Here is a 26954-nt window from a genome sequence, read left to right as displayed (position 1 = left end):
CACAGGCTTCCCCAGTCATTGCTGGGTGTTGAGATCTCATGTATTGGCCACCCTTGCATTGGGACCGGGTTCCAAGTCCCATCTGTTGGCTATGGACCTTGGAGCGAGATGCAAGGATGAGGAACCTTGTGCAGGATGTTTCCCTTCGAGGCTATGGTGGGTCTGAATCGGCATGCTCCCTCCTTACAGGCAAGGTACTTCCCATTAGTTTATTCCTCTGGTCTAATGGGACTGAACGTCCATTCTCTGGGATAGTGAGAAATTCAGATCTCACATAATGAAGGTTCCCTCACAGCCCTGGAGTGATGTGAAGTTTTCAGAACTTTTGGGAGAATCTCTGGTCTTCTTCTGCCCCTCTTGTCCTCATTGCTCATGGTTTCCTGGGCCCATGGGGGCCCTGAGACCCTCACTGGGGTGCAGGATTTTTGTTAAACCTGTGACCTCTGACCCCAAAGTCCAGCTTTCCCAGGCTGTTTTCCTAGAAGGTCCTGACATCTCCATAGGGGGCTGTGGAGGTCCTGTAGCTCATGGACCCCCAAAAACTTCTCCCCAGGGGTCTGCTGGCTCTATCCTCCTCCTGCACAAATTCCCTCCTCTGCCCCTCCCTGAAGTGGGGCAGCGTTACCCTCCAGGGGCCCTCTGGGAACACAGTGGATCTTTAGGGAACTCTCCTCCTGGGGAGGAGAGGCTGACACCCATTCGTCCGCTTGATCTTGGTAGCTCATCTTGGGTCAGAGGGAATCAGAGTGGGAGGAAGTGATGGGAGAAAGGGCATCTTCATGGGGCAAAAATGAGGCAGTTACCAGGCAATGTCCAATGGTTAGGGGGAGACAACGGAAGGTGCGGGGCCGTAGGGGAACCCATGTATCCCTGTAGCTGCCACTTGGCTGGACTCCTGCCTGCTGAGCTGTCCTAGCTGTGTCACCTGGTGGTTGGCACCAAGCCCTACAGATCCACCCTGTAATAAGCACTACAGGAACACTAGCATTAGTGATTTTCACTTTTTATAGGTAGGGAAATTGAGGCACCAAAAGGCTAACGTTGATGTTACATATCTAATAGGTGATGGAGCCAGGCTGAACCCACGCAGGTCTGGCTCTAGAGCCACATACCACCACTCTTCTGTGTTTGGATTTTAGTTATTAGACTTGGTGACCATTGAAATATCCAGTTGTCCTTATGTCATTACTATGATTTTTCCTTAAAACTCAGCTTTGCCCTGCACAGGGAGTGTTGGGCCAAGTTTGACCATCTCTCTCAAACATCTTCTATTTGGTCTTGTCTACGTAGCAGAAATAGAAGCGTGAGAGCCATTTTATTTAGTCCCTGGTGGATTTTCCCTATCTGCATGGAGGTGTGTTCTCAGAGAGTTACTTTTAGGACCTAGTAGCTCTGCACAGTGGGAATGGCTAGCTGCAAATGGGAATAGATAGCTGGAAAAACTTTAGGGCATGGAGTTTGGGGTCTGTGTACTGGGTTGAGTCCATCACTTACTGGCTATGTGGTCTTGGGCAAGTCATCGAAAGCTCAGAGCCTCAGTTTGCTTGTCTCTAAAATGGGGATTCTCAGAACTACATTGTAGGTTGTTGTGGAATTAAAGAGAAAGTAAACACACTTTTACAATAAAACTACTCAACAAACTAGAAATAGAAGAGAACTTCCCCAACCCGATAAAGAGTATCTATGAAAAAGAATACAGTTAACATCATACTTGTGGTACAAGAATGAATTCTTTCCCTTTCATATCAGGAACAAGACAAGGATGCCTGCTCTTGCCACTTCTATTCAACATTATACTGGAGGTTTTGGCCAGAGCAATTAGTCAAGAAAAAGAAATAAATGACATCGAGATTAAAAGGAAAAAGTGAAACTATATCTATTTGTAGATTACATGATCTTGTATATAGTAAATCCTAAGAATCTGCTAAAAACTATCAGAACTAATAAATGAATTCAGCAGGATTTCAGGGTACAAGGTCAGAGCAAAAGCCCATAAAATGTTTTAATTTCTTTCAGAATCAGAATAAAAAAAATCTTTTAGGTGAAGAAAAATTTTAATATATAATGTTAATATATTAATCTTTAACCAATGCATTTGTAAAATTCAATTTTTTAAAATTTATTTATTTATTTTTTGCGGTACGCAGGCCTCTCACTGTTGTGGCCTCTCCCGTTGTGGAGCACAGACTCCGGACGCACAGGCTCAGTGGCCATGGCTCATGGACCCAGCCGCTCCGCGGCATGTGGGATCTTCCCGGACTGGGGCACGAACCCGTGTCCCCTGCATTGGCAGGCGGACTCTCAACCACTGCGCCACCAGGGAAGCCCCCTAAAATATAATTTTTAATTTAATTTGTCTTTATTGAGGAAGAGACTCCAAAGGCAAAAGAGCCTAGGGTCCACAAAAGTCTTAATGGGGCCCTGGCTGCTGGTCTGAATTTAGCCATTAAAATTTTCCCTCTTTAGCTCTGAGAAAACAATATAACATAAAGAAAGTTTAAGATGATGCATTCAAAATCTATCCATTCTTAGCACACTACCTATTCTCATTTTAAAAAATCCTCTTCTGGTTCTTGGCTGTCAGCAAACATCTCTTTATAATCTCAGTATCATTGACTTGCTGTGTGGTCCTGGCTGATCACTCAGTGGCCCTGAGCCTCTTCTATAAAGGAAGGAGAGGGTCCTACATCTCAATATAGAGCCTGGGGAGGAAGCAAGCACGATGGAATCACAGGAGTGGCATCCATCCACTTGTGGCCTCATGATTCTTTGGAAGGGGTGACATATATAAGAGAGGAATCCACTCCTTAACTCAGCACTTAAGACCCTTCGTGATCTGGCCCCAGCCTTCCTTCTCAGCCTCATCTCTTACCACTCCCTGATATCTGCCTTTGCATTTGTATGGGGCTGGAAGGAGGTTCAGGAGCCCAAACGGGCTTCAAGGGACCTTCTTAGAGGAAAATTTAGGAAGCTTCAAGCAGACACAAGAATTGAGAATGCTGGAAGCTTCCAGATTCTTTTCATCCCCAACCTACATTGACTCCATTTGGACTCAAAGTCTATCTCCTTGTTGGGCTCATCAGTGAAATCTATTTCTTGCTGCTATGCTCAGCAGTAAAACCCTTGAACTAGGAGTTGCAAGCTCACCCTAAAGGTCAGCGAATCTAGTGTCTCAGGGACCAGTGAGGTCTAAGGTCTAGGGGTAAAGCAACAGGGTGTGGTGGGGACTGTGGCAAAGTATAGAGCACGTGTCCCATCTGAGAAAGGACCTTAAGGCTAGGTCACATCTTGCTCTCACTGTGTCCTTGATGGCCAGCATAGGGCCTGGCATCAAGGAGGCTGGGAGGAAAGACTGAAGAGTTGAAGTTTCTTATAGGCATAAGGTTTGGGTGGAAGGCATTCGTTTGTTCATTCATTCATTTACTCATTCATATACCCCTTCAGTAAATATTTATTGAGCACTCTCTATGTACCAGGCAGTGTTCTATGTGCTAGGGGTCCAGCGGGAAGAGAGATGGGGAGAGTCAGGGAAAAGGTGTTTGGAATATTAAATAAACTAGTTAGGAAAGGCCTTCTTGAGAAGGTAAGACTTGGGGAAAGTGATAAAGGAGAGGAAGGGCAAACCATTCAGCTATCTGGGGGAGGAATGCTCCAGGGAGAAGTAACAGCACGTGCAAAGGTCCTGAGGCAGGAATGTGGCTGGCACATTTAAGGATCAGCAAGGAGGCCAGTGTGGCTGGAGTGGAGTGAGCAAGGGGCAAGCCAGTAGGAAGTGAGGTCAGGGAGGTGATGGGGGCACAGATCACACAGGGCCTTATAGGCCATGGTAAGGACTTAGGTTCTGACTCTGAGTGAATTGAGAACCGTGGGAAAGTTCTGAGAGGAGACGTAATCCATCTTAGGTTATAACAGGACCCTTCTGGTGACTGTGTGGATAAGGGCAGAAACAGGGAGACCCATGCAGAGGCTACTGCAGTAATCCAGGAGGAGATGATGGGGCTGGGACCAGAGGAGGTGGTGAAAAGTAGTTGGATTCTAAGTATATTGGGAAGGTGGACCTGCAGATCAGATGGGGAGGTGTGAGAGAAAGAGAGAAACAAAGGATGATATCAAGGTTCTGGCCTGAGCATCTGGGAGGATGGAGGTACCATTTTCTGAGCTAGGGATGAATTGAAGATGTGGTACCTGCCTTCACGGGGCTTCCACTTCCAGCTTGTGAACCATCCATCTGAGAATCACACACAAAATGATAAGAGTTATAAGGTGACTAGCTGCCACCTAGGAGAGGCCATGGTGCCATGAGAGCTTCTAATAGGGATGAAGTGTGTTCCCAGTCGGGGGGTGGGGGAAGGGAACACGAAGAGCATAGGAGCTGACAGGAGGGGAGGGGAGGGGGGTGGGGAGGGGGTGTGGATGGAGAGGCCGGTGGAGGCCAGTCCTGGATCCATGTGAAAGAATTTGGGCTTTATTTGGGGATAAAGTGTTTTGAGCAGGAGTGTGCCTACTTGCGTGTGTGCATGTGATGTAATCAGAGCTGTGTGGTTTGAAAATATCCCTCCAGCTGCAGTGTGGAGAGTGGATCCGACAGAAGCCAGAGTGGAGGTCCAGGGAGCCCAGTGACGGCTTCAGCCCTCGTCCTGCTGGGCCTGGAAGGGGTGGAGTCCGTGGAAAGGGCAGGAGGGCTTTGAGGAGGTGGGAGTGACAGGGCTGGATGGATTGGACCGGGAGGTGACGGAAGGAGGCATCATGGGGACTTGCAGCTTCGCCATCCACATTCCTCAGGACGTTGGCTTTCTGGGAATTAGGGTTTAGAGAAAGATGCTGCTCGGGTTAGAGATGTTTGGGCCCCGCTACCCCCAGATCCGTACAGGGCTCATGGGAGGGGGAGAGGCGGAAGCCTGAAGCTCTCACTTCCTTTCATATTCTGAAAACCTGTCTTTTTTTTTTCAAAGGTGAGAAATGCCGCAGCTTCATTGACCTGGCCCCAGCGTCAGAGAAAGGTAAGTGTGGCCCCAGCTCCGGTGTGCCAACCTTGCCCTCTCCAGGGACACTTCCCGAAGCCCTGATCCTGTCCTTCAGCATCCCTGGGTGATGGTGCCCCAGGGGCCAGAGTCCTGTTGCAAAGCTCTGAGTTCCTTGAGCGGTTAGTGCAGGGGGAGAGGCAGGTGGAGGGACATCATCTTGCCCTCCCCCGCCCCCCAAGTGAGATGATGCTGAGAGTCATTACACTTCCCTTACTTCCAGTGCGTGCTGGGACTTTGGGGGAGGTAGGATGGGCGTGCGGAAGTTGGGATGAGGCAAGACCAGTGTTGGCATTGCTTCCAAGTGTAGGATTTGACCTTGGGGGAGGGAAGCCAGACGTTCTGTCTCTGTTGTCTCACAGGTGTGGGGAGGTCCAGCCTGATCGGGCACTGCCATTCAGAAAGGACCCATTGGTGTACAGGGCTTGACAGCGGAGATTCTGAGCCCAGTGATGCCCAGATATGATTAGGAGGGGGCTGCAGCTCGTGTAGGGGGCAGAGCCGTCAGGATTAGGTTTAGCTGCAAGTAATGGCGGCCCCAAGTAACTGGCTTCAGTGGAGAAATGTATTGATTCCTTTAAAAGTTTCAAATCTAGGGTGGCTCTGCTTCATGCGGTCTTCAGGATCCAGGGGCCTCTCCATCATCCCTGTGGCCTTTGTCTTCATGGACTAACAGGATGGCTAGAGCTACAGCCGTCACATCTGCACTCCAGGCAACAGGGTAGAGGAAAGGCAAAGAAGAAAGGGCAAAGGTTGCATGTCAACAGTAAGGTTCCCAGAAGTTGCCCCATGACACGGGCTTATATCCCCTTGGGCAGAACTTGATCACAGCTGCAAGGGAGGCTGGGAAATGAGGTCTTTATCCTGGCAACCATGTGCTCAGCTGAAAGGCAGGGGTTTTATCATTAGGAAAGAACTGGAGAATGGAAACTGGAGGATGCGCTGCCGCAGGAGCGTAGGGCATGGCCGCCTCCCTACTTCCCTACCCTGCCGCCAAGGTGAACCCTCGCCAAGAGAGAACAGGTGTGCAGGTCTCTTCAGACAGCCTGGAGATCAGGAGAGGGCTCTGGTCCTGGGAGTCGGGGTGGGGAAACTGAGACAAGAGTTCAGTCCTAAACTGTCCCGACATGGGGGGCCTTGGGGGGCCGAGGCTCAGGGGAAATTCTTACATCCAGTATGTGCGGTCACCCACGGCCCCTGCTGGTGGGGCTGAGTTTGCAGTTTCCCTGCAGTGTCAGGAGGTTCAAGGGCCTGAAGTGCCCCGTCTCTGACCCCTCCAGGGTGTTGGGAGAGGCGGGACAGGCAAGGGGGCTGCGTGTCTTTGAGGCTGGTGACGTTCCTGTCTCACAGACGCTGTCCCCTTGAAGAGCTCCAGCCAAGTGGCAGCTGGTGAGACTGAGGGGCATGTGACAGGGAGCCCATAGTGCTCTCGGGTCCAGGAAGAGGCTGGGCTCCCCCTCTGAGCAAGCTTTTTGCAGTGGGGACTACCTCCTCTGTTTCCTCTGCTTCCCAGTGGCGATGCCCTGTTTCGTGGCTACTTGTGGCCATCCCTGAAGTTTCGAGCTGAGCAACTCGGGCCACAGCTTCCAAACTGAGTTCTTCAGAAAATACTACAGCTGCTAATAAATAGCTGATATTTACTGAGCAGGTACAATGTGTCAGGCACTGGGCCAAGCACTTTAAATGTATCAACTGAGAAACCTCCCCACAACCTTGCTAAGAAGAGGCTGACATTCTCACCCCACTTGACAGATGAGAAAACTGAGCCTTAGAGATATTAAGCCACTCACGTCTCACATCTCATAAGGAGCAGAGCCCATGCTCCGTACCCCTCCATTGTACTGCATCTGAGAAGCCAATACCTGTATGCAACCTCTCCGATGCTCATCCCATAATCCCCAAGGCCTTGGAGTTCCTGGGTCACCTCTGCTCCAAATCTGGCTTCCAGGAAGCTGGGCCTGTGTGTGCATATGTAAATGTGTGTGCATGTCTGGTTGAGGGCAAGGATATGCATGCATGGGCAGGTGCTCCTCTGAGAGTGTGCACATGGGTCTCGTGTGTGTGCCTGCGTGCACACTCGTGGGTGAGTGTGGGCACGGAGGCATGTACACATGTGTGCACGTATGAGCGTATGGATGTGCGTACATGCGTGTGTGTGTCCACATACAGTGTGGACTGTATGGTGGCTTATTCCTGCCTCGTGTGTGAGGACCGAGGCCCCAGAGGGGTTGTATCTTTGTGTTTTACTGGCCTCGTGATTTTGCTTTCAGGGCTTGGTGGCCACGCCGAAGACCTTCTGGCTGTACATAGAAAAACGTTTATAAGAAGCGTGAGTGGGCTGGCTTTGCAGACCAGTTTTCATGGGCTCACTGCCTCTCAAGCACTTGGGCTCACCTTTGGGGCTGGCGGGGTTTGGTCAGGCAGCTCTGTGGCCTGTTTCTGAACCTCCCGGCCCAGTCCTCCCAGGGGCACCTGCAGGAGCCTAGTGTCCCCGGACCCCTCCACGTGCTCGCCGAGTCCTCTCCACGCTGTCTGTTTCACAGATGAGGACCCCAGGCTGCAGAGAGAGGGGGACTGGTTCAGGGTCACACAGGGAGTCCGGGCCGATATTGGAGCCCAGACGTGTTCTCTCCCAAAGAGCACTCTTCTCCCACGTTCTGGCTGCACCCACTCCCGCTGTGACTTCCTTCCTGCTCTGCAAATCCGATCATAATAACTAGTGTTAGGTGACACTAACACAGACTGGCTTTCATGCTGTGCTTACCACGTGCCAGGTGCTGTTCTGAGAACTTTATACCTGGTGGCTCATTTAATCCCCATTTTACAGATGAGGAGACTGAGGCCTAGAGAGTTAATTGACTTGCCCAAAGTCACACAGTTAGGATGCTGGGATTTAAAACTGAGCTGTCTGGCTCTTAAATGCCTGGTTCTTCTGCTGAAAAGCTAGGCCTTCCGAGCCTCTGTGTGTGTGTGTGTGAGTGTGTAAGTGTGTGTGTGTGTGTGTGTGTGTGTGTGTGTGTGTGTGTGTGAGTGAGTAATTGAGGCCCTTCTGAAATGGGCCCCGTCTTTGCCATTTTCTCCAATACCCTCTGTCCTTTCCTCCCTACCCTCTTCCCTGGCAAAATACGTGTCTGTCATCAGTGTTTTTCCCATGGCATATTTTTGTTAGTTCTCCTGATCATTCTAGCTTTGTGCTTCACGTGGGAAATAGCTTTTCATTTTAAACTAGCTTAAGCCACAACCATTTTTCATCTGGATTCCTGCCACAGTCTCTCAACTGGTTATGTCCTTCCATTTTTGACCCCTGCTTCACTGGTGGCCGGAATGATCCTGTTGAAGCATCGATCATCTCATGTGGCTCCCTGTTTAAAACCCTCCCTTGGCTCCATCTCATTCAGAGTAAAATTCAGTGTCCTCATCTTGGCCGGTAAGGTCTGGGGGATCTGGCCCTGTACATCCGGGATCTCATCTCCTGTAATCTCCCCTCCCTCACCATACTTCAGGTCTCCAAAATCTTTACTGTTCCTGAGTCAGCCAAGCTAGTGTGTGCCTTGCTGTTTCCTGCTCCTGGAACACTGTTCTCTCAGCTCTCTGTACAGCTGGTGCCTTCTCATCACTCAAACGTCACACCTTCAGGGCAGCCTTCCTTGAACATCCTTAGAGCAGCCCTTCCTCCTGCCAAGTCCTTCTCCACTCTCTTCAATGTTTAGTTGTCTTTACATCACATAAGAAATGTACTCAGTGCTTCTTTGATTAACAGTGGTCTCCCCCAAAAGAATGTCAGCTCCATGAGGGCAGGGATTTTTGTTTTGTTTGTGACTCACTGTATCCCCAGGGCCCAAAGCAATGCCTGGCACTGTTGAATTAATGAAAAATGAACATTGATTTTTAACTGTATACACTCTTGTTATAAAAATTATAACAATTTTTAAATGTGTAAATGAGAAATGAAAGTCTCTTATAAGCCCACCCTTAGATATTCACTGGTAATGGTTTGGTTTATGAGTCCCTGAAGAAAGTTAGAAGGATGAAAGATAGATAGATAAGTAGATAGATAAATACACACACATACGTATATACACATATATACTTATACACCTGTATAAAATCATAGATTGCTTTTTATATCAATACATAGAACTCACTTATCTTTTGGAACAGCTGTATAATAGCCCATCACATAGAAACAATTTATTTAACCAAGCCCTATCACTGGACATTCAGATTATATCCCCAGTACACTTTGAGAATCTTGTATCACAGCTGAATAATAGTAACCTGTACACATATCTTTCTCCCTCACGAGAATGGGGCCCTCCGAGCAGTGGTTTCTTATTTACCTCTGGGCCTCCAGGGCCCAGCCCAGCACTGGAGCCCTACTGGCAGAGCAGAGTAATAAATTCTCTGACAAAGATCTGCCCAGCAGGACATGAGAGGCAGAGGAGGAGGAATGAATTAAGGACGCTTGAGCAGTTTGTGAAGATGAAATGTGCAAATGCAGATAAACAGCAACGTCTGTGTATTGTGAACTTGTTACTGAAAATGCAGAGGAAAAGCTTCTTATGCTTCCTAATCTTCCTCTTCAAGGTTTCCCTTGTCTCTCCAGATCGCAACCTCTTATCCCCTGGGGCCAGATTCTCCTACCAAATAATTGTGACCAACTGGATACTTTTCAAACCTAGTGTATTGGTCAGCAATAGTCACTATAATGCTGTGTAACAAGCCATCCCCAAACTCAGTGGCACTCGGCGTGTATTTTTTTGCTTGCATGTCTGTGGGTTGACTTAGGTTTAGCTGATGTAGGCTGTTTTGGTTCCAGGCTGCAGACTGGGCTCAAGTCCGTTCCACGTGTATTCTTTTTTGGGGGCGAAAGAGAGGGGACAGAAATGCAAGGTGGCTAACTGCACAAGTACATAAAATATATATATATATATATTCCTTTTTTTTTTTTTGGACTGTACTGTGCAGCATGCAGGGTCTTAGTACCCCGACCAGGGATTGCACCCATGCCCCCTGCCATGGAAGCGTGGAGTCTTAACCACTGGACTGCCACGGGAGTCCCATGCACAAGCACATTTAAAACCTTTGCTTACATCCTATCTGCTAACATCCTGTTGGCTAAAGCAAGTCATGGGGTTGCATCCAGTATCAATGGGGCAAGAAATACACGACCCAGGCACGACCCACGTGGAGGGTGGAGTGGGAATGAATATTTGCTGAGTGATAGTCTAATCTGCCACGCCTGGGCCTGACCACAGGCCTTAAGGATGATTGACAGCTGGCTGTGCTGGAACTGGCCCAGCTGGATTTCTGGGTGTATGTGCTTAATTTGCTTCTCAGGGTCTCCTCTGGTCATTGTCATCCCAAAGTGACTTATTTATTTTTCTGAAAGTAACCAGAATATTTGAGGGAGGTAATTCATTCCTTCCCCAAACAATCCATTGAGCAACCTCTGCATGCCAGTCATCTGCACACACGCCTTCCAATTCAACACATATTTCCTGAGCACCTACTTTAATCCAAGTTCTGGGCTAGGTATGGGGGGCAATGCAAGGACGAATGAGGTGAAGGTCCCTGCCCTACAGGAGTGGGAGAGAGCTACGGAAATGGTTATCAGGCACCGTGGGAGGGCTCCAGCCGAGGAACAAGGAGGCCACCCTCCAGTGCAAAAGGCTAGGGACATGATGGCTGCCACCTCCGATCCTGCCGTGGGGCAGGGGTGGGGGGCCTCCATGAGGCTTTTTGGGTTTTCTGCCCTTTGTTATGTTAACTGGACCCCCCAGTAAAGATCTGTCCCAAGTCATCTGTCAAGGTGCGGTATGGGGAAAATTCCCAGTTCCTAAATCCCGGGTTGGAGCTTCCCCTCACAGGTGGATGGGTTCTCACTGTGAATGAAGGAAGGAAGAAGGAAGGAAGGAAGGAAGGAGGGAAGGAATTGAGCTCGTCCTGATTCATATTTGCCACCCAGGCTGTACTGGTAAATCGCTGTGATTCCTCAATGCCCATCAACACACACCGTGGAGTACTGTGCTCTCCAGCTTCTCTCAGCGGTACGGATGTTGGGCAAACGGAGCCAGATTCAGAAGAACACACAGTATGTGATTCCATTTGTATAAAACTGGAAATCAGGCAAAACGGATCTGTGCCGTCAGAAGTCAGGACGGGGGTTACCCTTGAAGAGCGAGTGTGACTGAAAGGGAGCCAGTGGAGGGCTCTGGCGATGTTAGGTTTCTTAAGCCGGTGCTAGTGACACGATGTGTTCAGTTTATGAAAGTTCATCAGGCTGTACTTTTGTGATCAATGCCCTTTTCTGTATATGTGATACTTCCATAAAAAGTAAAACAAAAATTTCCCGCGCCGAATTCTAAATTATCTTTCTAAACTGGAAATCCAGCTCCATCAGCCTCCTGCTTAAAGGCCTTTCCTGGCTCCTAAATGTACACCATGTAACACGGCACTCGTGGCCCTTCGTGATCTACTGTGTGTTCGCCTTTTCCACTCCACCTCCTGTAATCCCTCATGTGGACCTTGTGCTCCAGCCCCGCCTCCTTACTTGCACACATTTCCCCCCAAACTCTCCATCATATGTCATGCCTCTGTGCCTTTGCATATTCTCTTCCCTCTGCCTGACCTACCTTTACCACCTCTTGTTTGCCATGAAAACTTCTATTTATCCTTCAAAGCCCAGTTAAGACATGACCTCTTCTGAAAAGGCACCTCGGACCCCAGAGGTACCCACGGTGACTGGTGCTATTAGCACCCATCACACTGCCTTGAGATGGTCTCCTCCACCAGACTGGACACTCCCTGAGGACAGGCACTGGATCTTGTCTTTCCAGTGGCTCCCGTGCCCCAGATGGGGTTGGCACACAACAAGAATTTAATAAAGTTTTGTTGAATGAAGGAAAGAAGGAAGGAAGGAACAGGGGCCACGTTATAGATACTGGGAGTCCCATTTGGGTTTGGAAATCTGGATCCCGACTCTGGAAGCCATGGTCTCCTCTGTCCCGCCTGCGCTGAGCTGTGTTTTAAGCCATCCCGGCTCCCTGCCCCTCTTTCCCAGGGAGCTGGGATTTTGGGCAATTTTTGTGAAACAGTTTCCTAAGCTTGTAGGTTTCATTTGTTTAATATTTCAGGGATATGCAACAATGTGGTGGCTCTGTGGCCGCAATCCCTAGTCTTGCGTGAGTTATTTCTCAACTGAGTTCCTATGATAGTCTCCTGTTGCTTCCCTCAACCTCTCTGTTCTCCGTCTGAAATCGATTTACAATTCTGCGGCTCACTTAATTTATTTAGTGCATTTTATTGATTTATGTCACAGAACTGAAAGGTGCATAGATCAGAACATGCCGAACAGGGAAGGGAGAGGGGAACCAGCTTCCACAGTTGCCCAGACTCTGACATCGAACTGCAAGCAGGTCAGCCTGCTGGCGGCAGCCTGAACACACCGAGTCACTGGTGCATCCTCGTGCCTGTGCATTAATCCTGGGTGATCTTTTCTCCCTGGCTGCCTGGGGGACTCACTGTCACCTTCACCTGCCAACCCAAAGGTCCTGCCTCTGTGAAGTCCTCTCTGGCCCCCAGGCTGAGTTAGTTATGCCCGCTCTGGGCTCCCAAGTCACCGAGTACACGCCTGTGGTCCAGGGCCTGACAAAAAGGGAACTCTGATTCTTTCATCCCAACAAGACAGACAATTCAGGACACAAAGAGGCAAGAGACTGGCCCGAGTAGTCCACACGTCCATTTTTCCCTCTCACCTGCCAGACAACATTGAGGTAGTTTTTGCAGCCCTCTGACCGTGGGTGGGGCATCGTTTGTCTGAATGGCCCTGGTCCTTCTGTGGAGGCAGCAGAGCTCTGGCATCCTCCTGCAGAAGGAGATCATTTCCTGGCCATGCTCAATAAACTCACAACACCGGCCACCTCACCTGGAGCCATTCCATTCTTGGAAGCAGGGCAGGCTGCAGCCTTGTTTTCGGGGAAGGGCTGCAGGGACCTTTGTCCACCTTCCCTCCACTTTCCCAGGGCAGGCTAGTGGGCAGCATCCCTCGGTGCCAGGCTGTGTGCCAGGAGCTGGGTCAGTGAGGAGAACGCCTCACAGCTTCCGACCTTGAGGAGCCTTCTAGTGGGGGAGACACACAAGGAGGTAGAGAGTCACATCTGTGAATCAGGGACCCATGGGGGTGCCCAGAGGCCTGTGGAAGGAAAGATGGCAGTATAGGAAGGCTGTGTGGAGGGTTCCATGTGGGGAGGGTCCTGAAGGATGAGTGGCATTCCTTCTACTGCATAAGGGGCACGGCGGTGGAGGGGTGTCATTCCTGGTAGAATGAATGACATGTGCAAAGACGTGAGACCCAGTATCCTTGTGCCAGGCACGTGGCAGATGTGCAGTAGACACTTGCTGAATGACTGAAGAGTGGAAGGAAGGTGTAGCCCCGAGAGGTTAAGTGCCTTGCTCAAAGTCACACAGCAAATTTAGGTTAGAGTCACCTGCCAGGATCCTGAGGGCTTTTAATCAGCATCCCGCCCACCCTGCCAACACCACCCATCCTTTCTCATCTCACCCTTCCTTCCCACCCATTCCTCCAGCCTCATTTTCTCTAGCATCACACATGGTCCTCCCACCTCCCTCATTCTGAAGTGCTGGTTCTGCCACTTTCGTTCTGAAATTCTGGATTCCTCTAATTACGTGCTCTTATTAAAAGTGATTAAACCCCCGTGCCGGTGGAGGACTGCTCCCGGAGATCACAACATCCAATAATTGCTTTAGTTGCTCTAATTCCAATTATTCAAGATTATCTTTCCAGGTAATTAGGTGTCTGGGTAGTCTCGCCTGTTCGCTCTCTCAGAGAGTGTCATATTAACCCCAAACGGTGACCAGCTTTCATGTTTCATAATTGGAAACAGTTTCTCCATGGTGAGAAGACTCCGTTAAGTGTAAACAGTGGTAATTAACATTTCGAAATGACTCTTCGGTCTTATCATACTTTGGTTTGAGAAATTACCTCGGATGCTTAAATCCAGCTCTTTGCCCCTCTGAGCAGAGGTTTCAGCAGCATTGGGGAAATAGGGCTGAACTGCACGGGGGTAGAGGCATTTGAAGGATGGCTCCTTTGCACATTCTAGGAAAGTCTTTGCATGGGCTCGTTTCCTTCTGGATCTCTGCCTGGATGGAAGGCCTTGGGATGGAATTTGCCGTAAGACCCTTCCATTTGGCCCAGGCTTTGCATTCACACAGGACCTCCACTTTAGACAAATGATGAGTCCTTCAAATGAAGTTGTACCATCAAGGCCACCAGGTACAGTTGTGTAGGTTACCCACTGTGCAACTCTGGGGGTCATGATTCATCCACGTGAGTGGCATTGTGTTGGTCAGTGCGCATCCTGTACGACTGTAGGCAGGGGCTGGGGATACACAGACTGGGTTAAAAGAAGACAACATTCAACATACAGGTCTATACCTGCACCTCATTGCTGAACCGCACTGCCTGTGAGGAGCAGGGAATTTATAACCCGATTTTGTCATGTTTCTTTTCTAACTGATATAATTTCATTTATATAATATACAAAGAGTGAGAGGCACAGAGTTTACATGTACAGTTCAGTGAGTTTCAAGAAATGCATACATGCATGTAGCCCACATCCTTGCCAAGATGTAGAACCAGGGCCAGCTTCGTGGGCACGTGACCTGATAGTCGCATAGGCTTCCGTGCACGGAAGGACCCTCCATTTGGTTTAATGCTATACTGTAACTGTCTTGAAATTCTTTTTTTTTTGAGTTTCTGAAGCAGGGTTTATTTATTTATTTATTTTTTGGCTAGGCCACATAGCTTGCAGGATCTTAGTTCCCTGACCAGGGATCAAACCCACACCCTCAGCAGTGAAAGAGTGGAGTCCTAACCACTGGACCACCAGGGAATTCCCCCTGAAGCAGGGTTTAAATAGACTTTATTGTTACAAGGGAGGCCCTACCGAGCAGCGCCTTCTAAACGGATACATGTGGTCCCAGGATGGCAACATGGAGAAATGAAGGGGTCATGATTGCAGAAGAGGTCACTGTAACTGAAGGACAGGATCCCGGGGAGGCCGGCCAGGAATGCAGCAGACATGATCAGGACAGGCCGGGTGGCCAGGTCGCAGGCTGAGGGAGAGGACAGCTACTGTCTCTCTCGCTTCTTATAGTTCTGCGGGTGTGACAGGACCCAGCCCGACGGCAGGAGGAAACACAGGAAGCAGGAGGTGAGCCCAATGGCGATATCCATGGTTCCGAGCTGCTCCCGCGGCGGCTTGGAATGGATCTGGGCCCGCGGCACGGGGAGCCGCCGGGCCGGGCCTGTCAGGGCCTTCAGCAGCAGTGGAGTCAGCACAGACATGACCGCACAGAGTAGACTGCAGGTAGCAGGCAGCCGGAACCCAAGGTCGCGAAGTCAAAATCTGTCTTGAAATTTCTTAATAATTTTTGCAACAAGAGGCCCTGAATTTTCTTTTTTTTAAAAAATTAAATTAATTAATTAATTTGGCTGCGTTGGGTCTTCGTTGCAGTGCGCTGGCTTTCTCTAGTTGCGGCGAGTGGGGGCTACTCTTTGTTGCGGTGCGTGGGCTTCTCATTGCGGTGGCTTCTCTTGTTGTGGAGCGTGGGCTCTAGGCACGTGGGCTTCAGTAGTTGTGGCACGTGGGCTCAGTAGTTGTAGCTCGGGGGCTCTAGAGCGCAGGCTCAGTAGTTGTGGTGCACGGGCTTAGTTGCTCCGCGGCATGTGGGATTTTCCCGGAGCAGGGCTCGAACCCGTGTCCCCTGCATGGGCGGGTGGATTCTTAACCACTGTGCCACCAGGGAAGTCCCCTGAATTTTCATTTTGCACTGCCTTCCCGATTTGGGCTGTATACTGCACCCCCATATTATTATTCACTTACTATTTCTCTTTACGTTGATTCACTTACAAAGTCGAATTATTTTCTCCCCATCCTGAGCAATGAGATCTGTCAATTCACGGTTTTAGTGTGCCATGTTATTTTTTTCCAAGGTGCTTTAAAATAAATAATAATAATACCAAAAACTTACTTCTGTTTTGCCAATGTGTCAGACGCAGCTGATTCCCCCAACAACTCAGTGAGTTTGTGCTGTCGTTAAACTATGTGATGGGTGGGGAAACCGAGGCCCAGAGAAGTTAATTTAACTTGCCCAAGGCCATATGGGTTGCGGTGGTGGTGCTGGGTTGGAACCTGGGCAGGTGGGCTGCAGAGTCCTTGTGCTTTACCATTCCACTTGCTGCCCTGATGCGAGCTATTAAAATAGAAGAAGAATCCCCGCGACTAGGGAAGGACTAAAATCTAATGAAAGGAAGGGACGAGGTAAGTGTTGTCTGGGTGGGGCTGGGAGGGAGAAAGGGCCGTCATACCACATGGGATGACACTTGTCATCCTCCAAAGCCCTTATGACTCATGCATCTAATGCTGCTTCCTTCTTGTTATGCTTCTAGTTCCAAGACAGGAATCTAACCATCACACATGGGCTGTCAGGTGGGAAGGCCTCAGAGAGCTGGTCTCACCTGCTCCATTTTGCAGATAAGAAAACTGAGGCCCTGAGATAAAACTCTTCGTGGCTGCCATGGCCTGAGTACAGGTAGACCTCAGAGATATTGCGGGGTCAGTTCCAGGCCACCGCAATGAAGCAAATATCGCAATAAAGCAAGTCACACCAATTGTTCGGTTTCCCAGTGCATAAAAGAGTTATATTTACACAATACTGTAGTCTATTAAGTGTGCAACAGCGTTATATCTAAAATACAATGTGCATACCTTAATTAAAAATACTTTATTGCTAAAAAATGCTAACCGTCGTCTGACAATGCAAGATTGCCACAAATCTTCAATTTGTAAAAGCAGTATCTTCAAAATGCAGTAACAAGGTGTGCCTGTATAATGAGCATACAAGTGGCGTACCAGTCCCTGAGAAGTGGAGTCCCCACTCTGGGGCAGCCTCCCCCAGCCCAGCCCTGGCAATTCTTGGAACACTTATTGAGCACCTGCTACATACCAGTCCCTTTCAGGCATCGTATCCCATTTAATCTTCTCAACAGCCCACAAAGTGGGTTTGCTTATCCCTCTTTTCAGATCAGGAAGCTGAGGCTCAGGCTAAGACACTTGCTCCCGGTCCAGGGAGGGGCAGAGCTTGGGTTTAATCGCAGAGCTGAGTGCAGTGTTAATGCAGAGCATGGGCTCTGGATTCAAATTGTGACTCTGCCTCATCAGCTGTGGGACCTCAGTCATGCTTCTCGTCCTCTTTATGGCTCACTTTCTTCATCTGAAATATGGGGTAAATGGCATCCACTCTGTGGAATTCTTCCGAGAGTCAAATGGAATAATCCACGCGAGGGGTTAGCACAGGGTCTGTCTCAATCAACACGAGCTTGAATGAATATTCCAGCATATTTCCGCCATCTCCTCCGTTCGGCCCGACCAGCTGGAAAGCTAACTTGGCAAGAACTCAAATTTGAGTTTACTTCTACTCAACTAACCTTCATTGACTCATGCACAGAATTCCGTTCCCTGCTAAATACTTTCCCATCTCTTGGTTCATTTAATTCTGTTGACAGCTCTTTGAGGAGGTGCTGTTATCTCTGGTTTACACCCAAGGAAACAGACTCAGAGAAGTTGAGCTACTTGCCTGAGGTCACACAGCAAAGCAATGTATCCCATCAGTCACGTGCTATTTCTGCCACACCTCACAGGTCTTTCCACCCTGCCTGGGGCCTCCTGGCCCCTCTTCCACTCCTTGGGCCCAGGAAGTTCTTTGGTTGGCTTTGCTGTGTGTTCTGACCCAGTCAGGTGGCCCCATTGGCTCACAGCTGTCAGGGCCTGCGTGGAGCAGAGGGAGGTGGCAGCTAAGGGGACCCATGGCTGCTGCTGCTCCTGGCACCCTCTGCTCCTCACGCACCACATCTGCTGGCTCCCGCAGACTCGTCATTTGCAACCATCTGCCGGGCTCCCTGGAGGCGCTAAGTCTGTGACGTGACACAGAATCTCCCAAACCCACTGCCTTTAGCCTGTGTGAGGAGCAGAGAGACCTTATCTATATCTTGAACCCACTAGGAACGATGGACTTAAGTTAGAGGCCCTTTCAGGCCCTGGAGGGCTGAAGCCCCTGCCCTGGTTTGCTACCCAGGAATTTGCTCCTGCAGACCTGGTGCCGTTTCTGGAGCCAGCCTGACTCCCATGGGCTCTGCTTCGCTTAGGCTTTCCCCTGAAATTTCATTTTGAGTTTAAAAAGTCCTGTGTCTCTTGGCAGGGATGCCCTGGTCCCCTGCTTGTCCACAGAATCTCTGGCCTCATGGGCTTCTGGTATTCAGCGTGTGTTTTGCCAAAGGCAGAGAAAGGCCCGGTGTGTGTGTGCGCACTTGTTCCGGAGACACGAGGAAGGAAAGTGGTTTCTCCGAAGCTGGTGTCTGTCTGTTGGTCTCATCACACACTCCTCTTCCCTGGCCCATCTCTGGTGGTGAGGGCAGAAGCTGTTGGTTTTATTCATTAGTTAAAATTTTTTTTGATTGGGGGGTACCAGCCTTTTTGAGATATAATTCACTTACCATTTGTTTGTCCCCTTAAAGTTCAGTGGTTTTTAGTGTATTCACAGAGTTGTGCAATCATCACCACTATGAATTATAGAATATTTTCATCACCCTGGAAAGAAACACTGTTTCCTTTAGCCATCATCCCTCAATCCACCAGACCCCACAGACTCACACAACCAACGATCTCCTTTCTGTCATTGTAGATTTGTCAATTCTGGACATATACGAACAGAATCATATAACATGAGGATTTTTGTGCCTGACTTCTTTTACTTAGCATAATGTGTTGTTTTTTTTTGCGGTACATGGGCCTCTCACTGTTGTGGCCTCTCCCGTTGAGGAGCACAGGCTCCGGACGCACAGGCTCAGCGGCCATGGCTCGTGGGCCCAGCCGCTCTGCAGCATGTGGGATCTTCCCAGACCGGAGCACGAACCTGTGTCCCCTGCATCGGCAGGCGGACTCTCAACCACTGCGCCACCAGGGAAGCCCTTAGCATAATGTTTTAAAGGTTCATTCATACTGTAACATGTATCAGTACTTCATTTCTTTTTATTGCCAAATAATATTTCATTGTGTAGAGATTTATTTATCAACCCTTTTTAAAATTGGGAAATACAGCACGATTCCAAAAAGTACATAAAATATATAGCTTAACAAATAGTTGAAAGCAAAAACTTTATTACCACTGAGGTCAAAGAAGAAGATCATTGCCAGCATGCCATGTGCCCCTTCCTGAGCACTACCAGCTCCTGTCCCCAGAGGAGAGTAGTCACTGCCTTGCTTAGCTGTACCTCAGGGTTGGCAAAGCATGGCCTGCTACTTGTTTTTTTTGTTTGTTTTTGCGGTACGCGGGCCTCTCACTGCTGTGACCTCTCCCGTTGCGGAGCACAGGCTCCGGACACGCAGGCTCAGCGGCCATGGCTCACGGGCCCAGCCGCTCCGTGGCATGTGGGATCTTCCCAGACCAGGGCACGAACCCGTGTCCCCTGCATCGGCAGGTGGACTCTCAACCACTGCGCCACCAGGGAAGCCCCCGCTACTTGTTTTTGTAAATAAAGTTTTACTGGAACACAGCTACGCTCATTCCCTTATGTATATCCCTGGCTGCTTCCATGTTATAATGGCAGAGTTGAGCGGTTATGGCAGAGATGGTATGGCCTGAAAAACATAAGATATTTCCTCCCTGGCTCTTTACAGAAAAGGTTAGCTGACCCTGCTTCATAGTTTACCATCAAGTATGCAAACTTAAACACAATAGATTTGCTTGTTTTTGAACTTTCTACATAAATGTGATCAAATGATGAACCTTTTTGTGTCTGGCTTCTTTTGCTTAACATTATGTTGATCATTATTGTAGTCCATTCGGACTGCTAAAAACAACAGAAATTTATTTCTCACAATTTTGGAGGCTGGAAGTCCAAGACCAAGGCATCGCCAGATTCAGTGTCTGGTGGGAACCTGTTCCTTGGTTCACAGATGCCCGTCTTCTTTCTGTGTTCTCACAGGGCAGAAGGGGTGAGGGAGCTCTTTGGGGTCTCTTTTTACAAGTTATTAATCCCTTTCATGAGGGGTCCACCTTCATGATCTAATCACCCCCAAATGCTCCACCTCCAAGTACCATCACATTGGGAGTTAGAATTTCAACATATGAATCTGTGTGTGTGTAGGGGACACAGACATTCAGTCTGTAGCAATCACGTAGCTGTAGTTTGTTCATTTTTATTGCTGTGTAATATTCCATTGTGTGACTCTAAGACCTTCTGCTTGTTCGTTTTACTCTTAGTGGGTATTCGGGACATTTTCAGTTTTTATTATGGATAATGCTGTTAGTTCAAGTGTGGTCCCCAGACCAGCAGCATCAGCGTCACCTGGGAGCCTGTTAGAACTGTAAATTCTCAAGCCCCACCCCAGACCTCCTGAACAAGAAACTTCGGGTTGGGGCTGGCAGTCTGTGTTTAACGAGCCCCTAGGGTGATTCTAATGCATCCTCCAGTCTGAGAATCCCTGCTGTAGTGTTTACCTAGACATAGAATTACTGGGCCAATTCTGTATATCTTTAATTTTGCTAGTCGTCTTGTTTTCCAAAGCGGGCATACCAATTTATACTCCCACACACGTGGTATGAGAATTCCCATTGTTCTGTTCTCGACAATGATTAGCTTTATCAGATTTTTTAAATTTGCCCAATGGATGGATGAGAAGTGGTATCTTATTGTGGTTTTCAATTTGCATTTCCTTGGTTATCAGAGGGGTTGAGCATCTCCTCATGTTTATTTGGGTTTTCTCTTGCGTGAAGTACCTGTTCACATCTTTTGTCTATTAGATTGTTTGTCTTTTACTTATTGCTTTATAAGGTGTTTTTTTTTTTACATATTACTGCTTTTTTTACATATTATTGCCTTTGTTGCTTATAGGTATTACACACCCCTTTTGTCACTCTGTGGGCTTGCCTTATCACAGATGTCTTTTGATGAATATAAATTCTTAATTTTGAAAATTGTGGTAAGACACCCATAGCATAAAATTGACCGTTTTAACTGTACAGTTCAGTGGCAGTAAGTCCATTCACGTTGTTATGCAACCCTCACCACCATCCATCTCCATACCGTTTTTATCCTCCCAAACTGAAACTCGGTATCCATTAAACGCTAATTCCCATTCCCCCCTCCCAGTCATCGTTCTCCTTCTTGTCTCTATGAAGAAGACTGCTCAAGGTGCCTCATATAAGTGGGATATGCAATATTTGTCCTTCTGTGTTGTCTTATTTCACTTAGCATAATGTCTTTGAGGTCCATCTATGTACCTCACTGTGGATGTGTCAGAAACAAAATGCTTTGGTGTGGTCTGGTATATATACTATATATATATATATATATATATATTTTTTTTTTTTTTTTTTTTTTTTTTTTTGCGGTACGTGGGCCTCTCACTGCTGTGGCCTCTCCCACTGCGGAGCCCAGGCTCCGCACGCGCAGGCTCAGCGGCCATGGCTCATGGGCCCAGCCGCTCTGCGGCCTGTGGGATCTTCCCGGACCGGGGCACGAACCCACGTCCCCTGCCTCGGCAGGCGGACTCTCAACCACTGCGCCACCAGGGAAGCCTATATACTATATTTTGTTTATCCATCGGTTGATGGACGTTTGGATTGTTTGTACCTTTTGGCTATTGTGAATAATACTGCTGTGAACATTGGTGTACTAACGTCCATTCAGATCCCTGCTTTCACTTCTTCCACCCAGAAATGGAATTGCTGGATCATATGGTAATTCTATGTTTAATTTTTTTGAGGAACCACCATACCTGTTTTCCATAACAGCCGTACCATTTTACATTCACAGTGCACGAGGGTTCCAATTTCTCTCCGTCCTCACCAATGCTTGTTATTTTCTGTTTTGATAACAGCCGTCCTAATGGATGTGAGGTGGTATCTCACTGTGGTTTTGATTTGACTGGTGATGTTGAGCATCTTCTTGTGATTTTGGGCCATTTGTGTATCTCCTTTGGAGAATGTCTATCCAGGTCCTTTGCCCATCTATGAATTGGGTTGTTTGGTTTTTGTTGTTGAGCTGTAGGAGTTCTGTATATATTCTGAATATCATTCTTTATCAGATATATGCTATGCAAGTATTTTCTCCCATTTTGTGGGTTGCATTTTCATTCTGTTGATAGTGTCCTCTGATGCACAAAAGCTTTCAAGTTTGATGAGGTCCAGTTTATTTGCTTTTTCTTTTGTTGTCTGTGTTTTTGTAACCAAGAGATTATTGCCAAATGCAACGTCATGAAGTTTCCCCGTTTCCTTCTAAGAGCATGAACACACACGCACAACTTATTCATCCATCCATCCATCCATCCATCCATCCAATAATTTTGATTCTCCAGCTGCATGCACATCCTTCTGGCCTCATGAAAAATACTCCAAGGCTGTCCCGGGCCCATTCGTCTGGAAAACCTTTGCAAACATTCATTTGTTCCTGCGCTGTACTGGGTGCAGGAGAACTCTTCAGTCTTGCTACTCTCCTTGTCTTCCTTGGGAGATTGGGTGATTTCTGCTTTAAGATTTCCTAGTCTGTTATTCTCTCCCTGGCAGGATGGTGTGTGCATGTGTGTGTGTGCATGCACGCGTGCGCATTGGCAGAGGGGGCAGGGGCCCCCTTCAGTGACCCACTCCAGCATCTGTGCTTTCTTGCTTCCCTTGAATTAGCAACACTAGCTGCTGTAACAAAGAAACCTCCAAATCTTAGTCGCCTTCCGTGATAAGAGTTGGTTTTCCCATCACGGGAGGTCCTGTGCAGGTGACCCCATGGCCGACCCCCTTCCTTACTCATCCAGAGCTCCAGGCTCCTTCCCCTGCAGGCTTTGGAGTCTTCTCCATCCAGCCAGAAGTTGGGGAAAGAGGATGGTGTGGGAGGTCCCAATGGGCCGGGCTGGGCTGGGAAGTGGCTCCTTTCATTTCCGCCCACATTCCTTTGGCTGGAACTCAGTCTCATGGCTGTACTCAACTACAAAGGCTATAGGGAAATGTAGCTTATTTGTGTGCCCACGAGGAAAAGGAAATGGGCTTTGGTGACACATGGAAGTCTCTGCCATACCCTCTGTCTTCCCTTTCTCTGTCCCCCAGGCCGGGGGAGCTTTATTAAGTGTGGGATGTCAGGGGGAGAAGGGGCAGGAGAGGGGAGGTAGCCCAGGCCTTCTTCTCTTTTTCTAAATACAATATTTACAGTAAAAGTTGTGGCTTTTAAACTTAAAAGTCCAAGCTTTTGCAGCTCAGAAGCCTTGCTCTTGTGTCCTGAGACCTGGCCCTGCTTTCCCCTGGACCCCCTCCCCTGCAGCAGTGGATACAGGTGGGGAAGGACAAGGGGTTCAGGAAGGCTGTGGGAAACCTTACCTAATGTCTCAAAAAATTACCCTGCTACTGTTAACTCAAGAATCCAGTTGTGTGTCTGCCACCCTTTAGTTTGCAGATACTAGTTTCTTGCACGTTTTAAAAATCAAAACGTCCATTACCTGCTTTCAGGTTCTTGATTCCTCACTGGTTCCGCAGGATTCCCCCCTGCACAGCAACAAAGGGCCACCAATCCCAGGTGCGGGTCCCTGCACCCTGGACTGTGTTTATTTGCTTTGGAGGCTGATTCAGAAAGCGCAGAACTTCACTTCCCTTTGGACTTCGGCTCTACCTTGCCAGTGCTCACTCTGCCCTTTTCACTTTAACTGATCCTCTTTCGTGCCACAGAAGTCGGAAATAAAGCAGAATTGTGGCGTTCCGATCGCTTCCTGTCATGCTTTGACATCAGACTGTTGGCCCTGAGCAGACTGTTTGTTCCTGCCCAGTTGTTCTTGTTCTGAACAGAACTGCAGAGCTCATTTTTGCTCTCACCAGCAGATTTCACCAGCTCAGTCCCTGGTGGTGGGCGCCTGCCCATCCCGACAGGATCCTGACACCCTGCCTACAGGGCCTTCGAGATTTCCTTCCCCATGAGGGCGTCTGCTCCCATCCCTGCTGGACTCCAGCCCGTGTCGAGGCATGTTTGCCTCGATGGAAGCCTTTGGGGAGCATAAAGTTTGGACTCTTGGAAGGTCAGTGGTCATCCTGCATGGCCCCGTGCTCTCTCAGGAGACCATCTCCCTTGTTGACAGGGGATCTGAAATGGGCAGTCTACCTCTAGATCATTCTCCTAGTGAGACAGACCCAGGCAATCGCTCAGTGCTCCCAAAATGCTTGGCACCATTGTTGGACCGGCGACTGGTGGGAGGTTCTAGAAAAGAAGGAAGATTGGCTGCAGGAGCCAGAAGCCTGCTCAGACCAGCTTAACTACAAAGGCGGTTTTGACAGGACAACCCCACAAAGTCCGGATGAGAACTTAAAGTCCGGATGAGAATTTAAAGACCAAAGCTTAGGATATGAGAAGGGGACTGACCAGGAGTCTTACCTCTCTTCCTCTGCACATCTGTTTCTTTTCTTGTGGCCTCTCCTGCGTGATGACCGTAGCCCTATAGTAGTCTACTGACCTTCCATCTGTTAACTAAATCTCTAGGTCCCATTTTCAAATACTTGAGGACAGAGAATCTGATTGGTCCAGCTTGGAGCTGGGACCAACTCAGACTGGATGAGCTGAAGCAGGGGGCGGGATCACCCAGCACGCCCCAGGGCTGTGGTCAGTTTCATTAAGAAGGTGGTGTGGTCAGGGAGGAGATGGTTGGCAGGGCTACTGTGTCAGGGGGATGGGGAATGAACCATTGTTTGGTTTAGGAGAAAGAGGAGGACTTTCTCCTCTTTCATGAGGCTGAGCACACTGCTCACACGCACACAGCTGCAAAGTGACAGCATCAGGATTCAACCCGGGGCCGCCTAGACTCCAGAACCGGCTCTGTGGTGGTTTCCGAGCCATTTGCTCTGGGTTTTCTCTACTTTTTGTTCTCTTCCAAATCTAGTTTCCTTGGAAATAAAATTCAGAGCTCACGTAAGTCCTCCATCCCTCTCTGCACCTCAAGGGCATTCCATCCTAAGGTTGATTTAGAGTTAAATAAGCTGAAGGGGGAGGGGCCCTTACAAATGGACCGGTAACCTGCTGGGCACGGAAGGCTGCCCTGCCGTCCTGGCTTCCCCTCTGCTGTCTCATTATTTCCCGTGGAGTTCTCATCAACATCCCTTTACGACTGAAGTTGATAAATAAACTGGCTGAGACGGTCAGAACGATTTAATTTAGTTCAACTCTGGCCCTTCCCCCTCCTGCACTCATGCCAACGGAAGGACCTCTGAGCCGGGGTTCAAAATAGGGCCTTCACCTCCAGCAGATCTGGGGCCAAGCAGGGCCAGCACCCAGGGGACCTTGGACTTGCTTCTGAACCTCTCTGAGACCTGCAAGGTAAAGGTGACAAAGACCCTCCCTCCAGGCACTTGAGTTTTGCATTCTGACAAAATCGTGTGAACCTTTCTTCTGGAAGGGAGAGTTCTGGGGTTCCGAGAGTCAAAAAGCCTTCAGATTTTTGATCTTAGTCATTGATTCAACGGGTATTTCTTGGGCACCAACTGTGGACGCCACCCTCCCAGGGTTATTTTTGGTCCCTGCCCTCCTGGGCTTGACTTTGTTGAGGCAGAAACTCAGGGGAAGAGAGCGAGCCCTTGTTACTGCTCTGATCGAGGCAGTGACCATCAGTGGTCCGTGCGAGTACGCGACTGATTGATTGATTTCTCTTTATCCCCCGTACCCTCCTCCCATTCCCCTCTCTTCCGTACTGGCAACCCTCAGTTCTGTTTAAAGTATTTATATTTGTATATATTCTTGCACATGTGTCACTTTTTGCATCCTTTAAATTTATATAAATAGTACGTGTATTGCTATTTCTGCAGTAAGGCAGTACTATGACAAATCACCCCAAAACTCAATGGCTTACAAAAACAAGCTTTATTTTTCTTGCTCGTGGGTCTGAGAGTTGGGCGGTGACTGCTGTGGGTTGTGGGCTGACTGGGCTTGGTTCCAGGCTGTGCCTTGGGTTCAGGTCTGCCCTGGGCGTGTCCTGTCACACTGGGGCCGGCATCTACCTGGAGGATATTCTCATGGCGATGGCAGAAATGCAAAAGGGATGAGAGAAACCTGTGATGCCAGACATAGAGAACAGACTTGTGGTTTCCATGGGGGAGGGTGGGTAGGGGAGGGAAGGAATGGGAGTTTGGGATTAGCAGAGGCAAACTATCATATATAGGATGGATAAACAACAAGGTCCTACTGTATAGTATAGGGAACTATATTTAATAACCTGTGATAAACCATAATGGAAAAGAATATGAACAAGAATATACACATATATGTATAGCTGAGTCACTTTGCTGTACAGAAGAAATTAACACAACATTGTAAATCAACTATACTTCAATAAATAAATAAATAAGTAAATGAAAGTCCCATTCACGCATGAAAAACATCAAGAACAAAAAGAAAATCCTAAAAAAAGAAAAGAAATCTGTGATGCCTTCTTAAGTCTTGGCTAGGGGATGGTACATGGCCACTTCTGTCCATATCCCAGTGGACAAAGCAAGTCACACAGCCAGCCCCAAAGTTAGTAGGGTGGGGAAGTATGTCCTGCCCCAAGAAGGAGGGGTGAGACTGTTTGCTGAAAGTAATGCAGTTGATTGCAGTATCTGTTTTAGGTCTCACTTTGTTTCTTAAGTTTCCATTAAGCACTACGTGTTTAAGCTCCATCTATGTGGCTGTGTGCTCACCTAATCCAACACCTGCCTGATACGCCATGTTGAGCATCTCCTCTGTGTGCTATTTGTTCTCCTAGAGATGGACGCCAAGGTTGTTTCTCACTCTCTGTCACCACAAACGATGCTGCAAAGAACATCCTTGTGTGTGCCCTGTGAGGATGT

The 26954-nt window shown here is 48.5% G+C and overlaps 2 protein-coding genes across 3 annotated transcripts in view; one reads left to right on the top strand and one right to left on the bottom strand.

Moving 5' to 3' along the window:
- GSG1L (GSG1 like) overlaps positions 1 to 26954 on the top strand; it is a 220367-nt gene that overhangs the window by 76687 nt on the left and 116726 nt on the right. For both annotated transcript variants that reach the window (XM_033426055.2, XM_004268603.4), the window contains exon 2: positions 4953 to 5000. In XM_033426055.2, coding sequence (XP_033281946.2) covers positions 4953 to 5000 — 48 coding nt within the window. The remainder of the gene's footprint in view (positions 1 to 4952; positions 5001 to 26954) is intronic.
- LOC117200905 (cytochrome c oxidase subunit 8A, mitochondrial-like) lies at positions 14952 to 15447 on the bottom strand. Its single transcript, XM_033426056.2, has one exon. The coding sequence runs from the start codon at positions 15391 to 15393 to the stop codon at positions 15178 to 15180; it is 216 nt and encodes a 71-aa protein (XP_033281947.1). The 5' UTR covers positions 15394 to 15447; the 3' UTR covers positions 14952 to 15177.

Source organism: Orcinus orca, chromosome 16 (genome assembly GCF_937001465.1).
Source record: "Orcinus orca chromosome 16, mOrcOrc1.1, whole genome shotgun sequence".
In the NCBI taxonomy this organism is placed as follows: domain Eukaryota; kingdom Metazoa; phylum Chordata; class Mammalia; order Artiodactyla; family Delphinidae; genus Orcinus; species Orcinus orca.
The sequence above is the reverse complement of the archived record's forward strand: the minus strand, read 5'-3'. Positions and strand labels throughout refer to the sequence as shown.

Excerpts from the sequence above, each read along its gene's own strand:
- LOC117200905 (XM_033426056.2), bottom strand. The coding sequence starts at position 15,393 with ATGTCTGTGCTGACTCCACTGCTGCTGAAGGCCCTGACAGGCCCGGCC.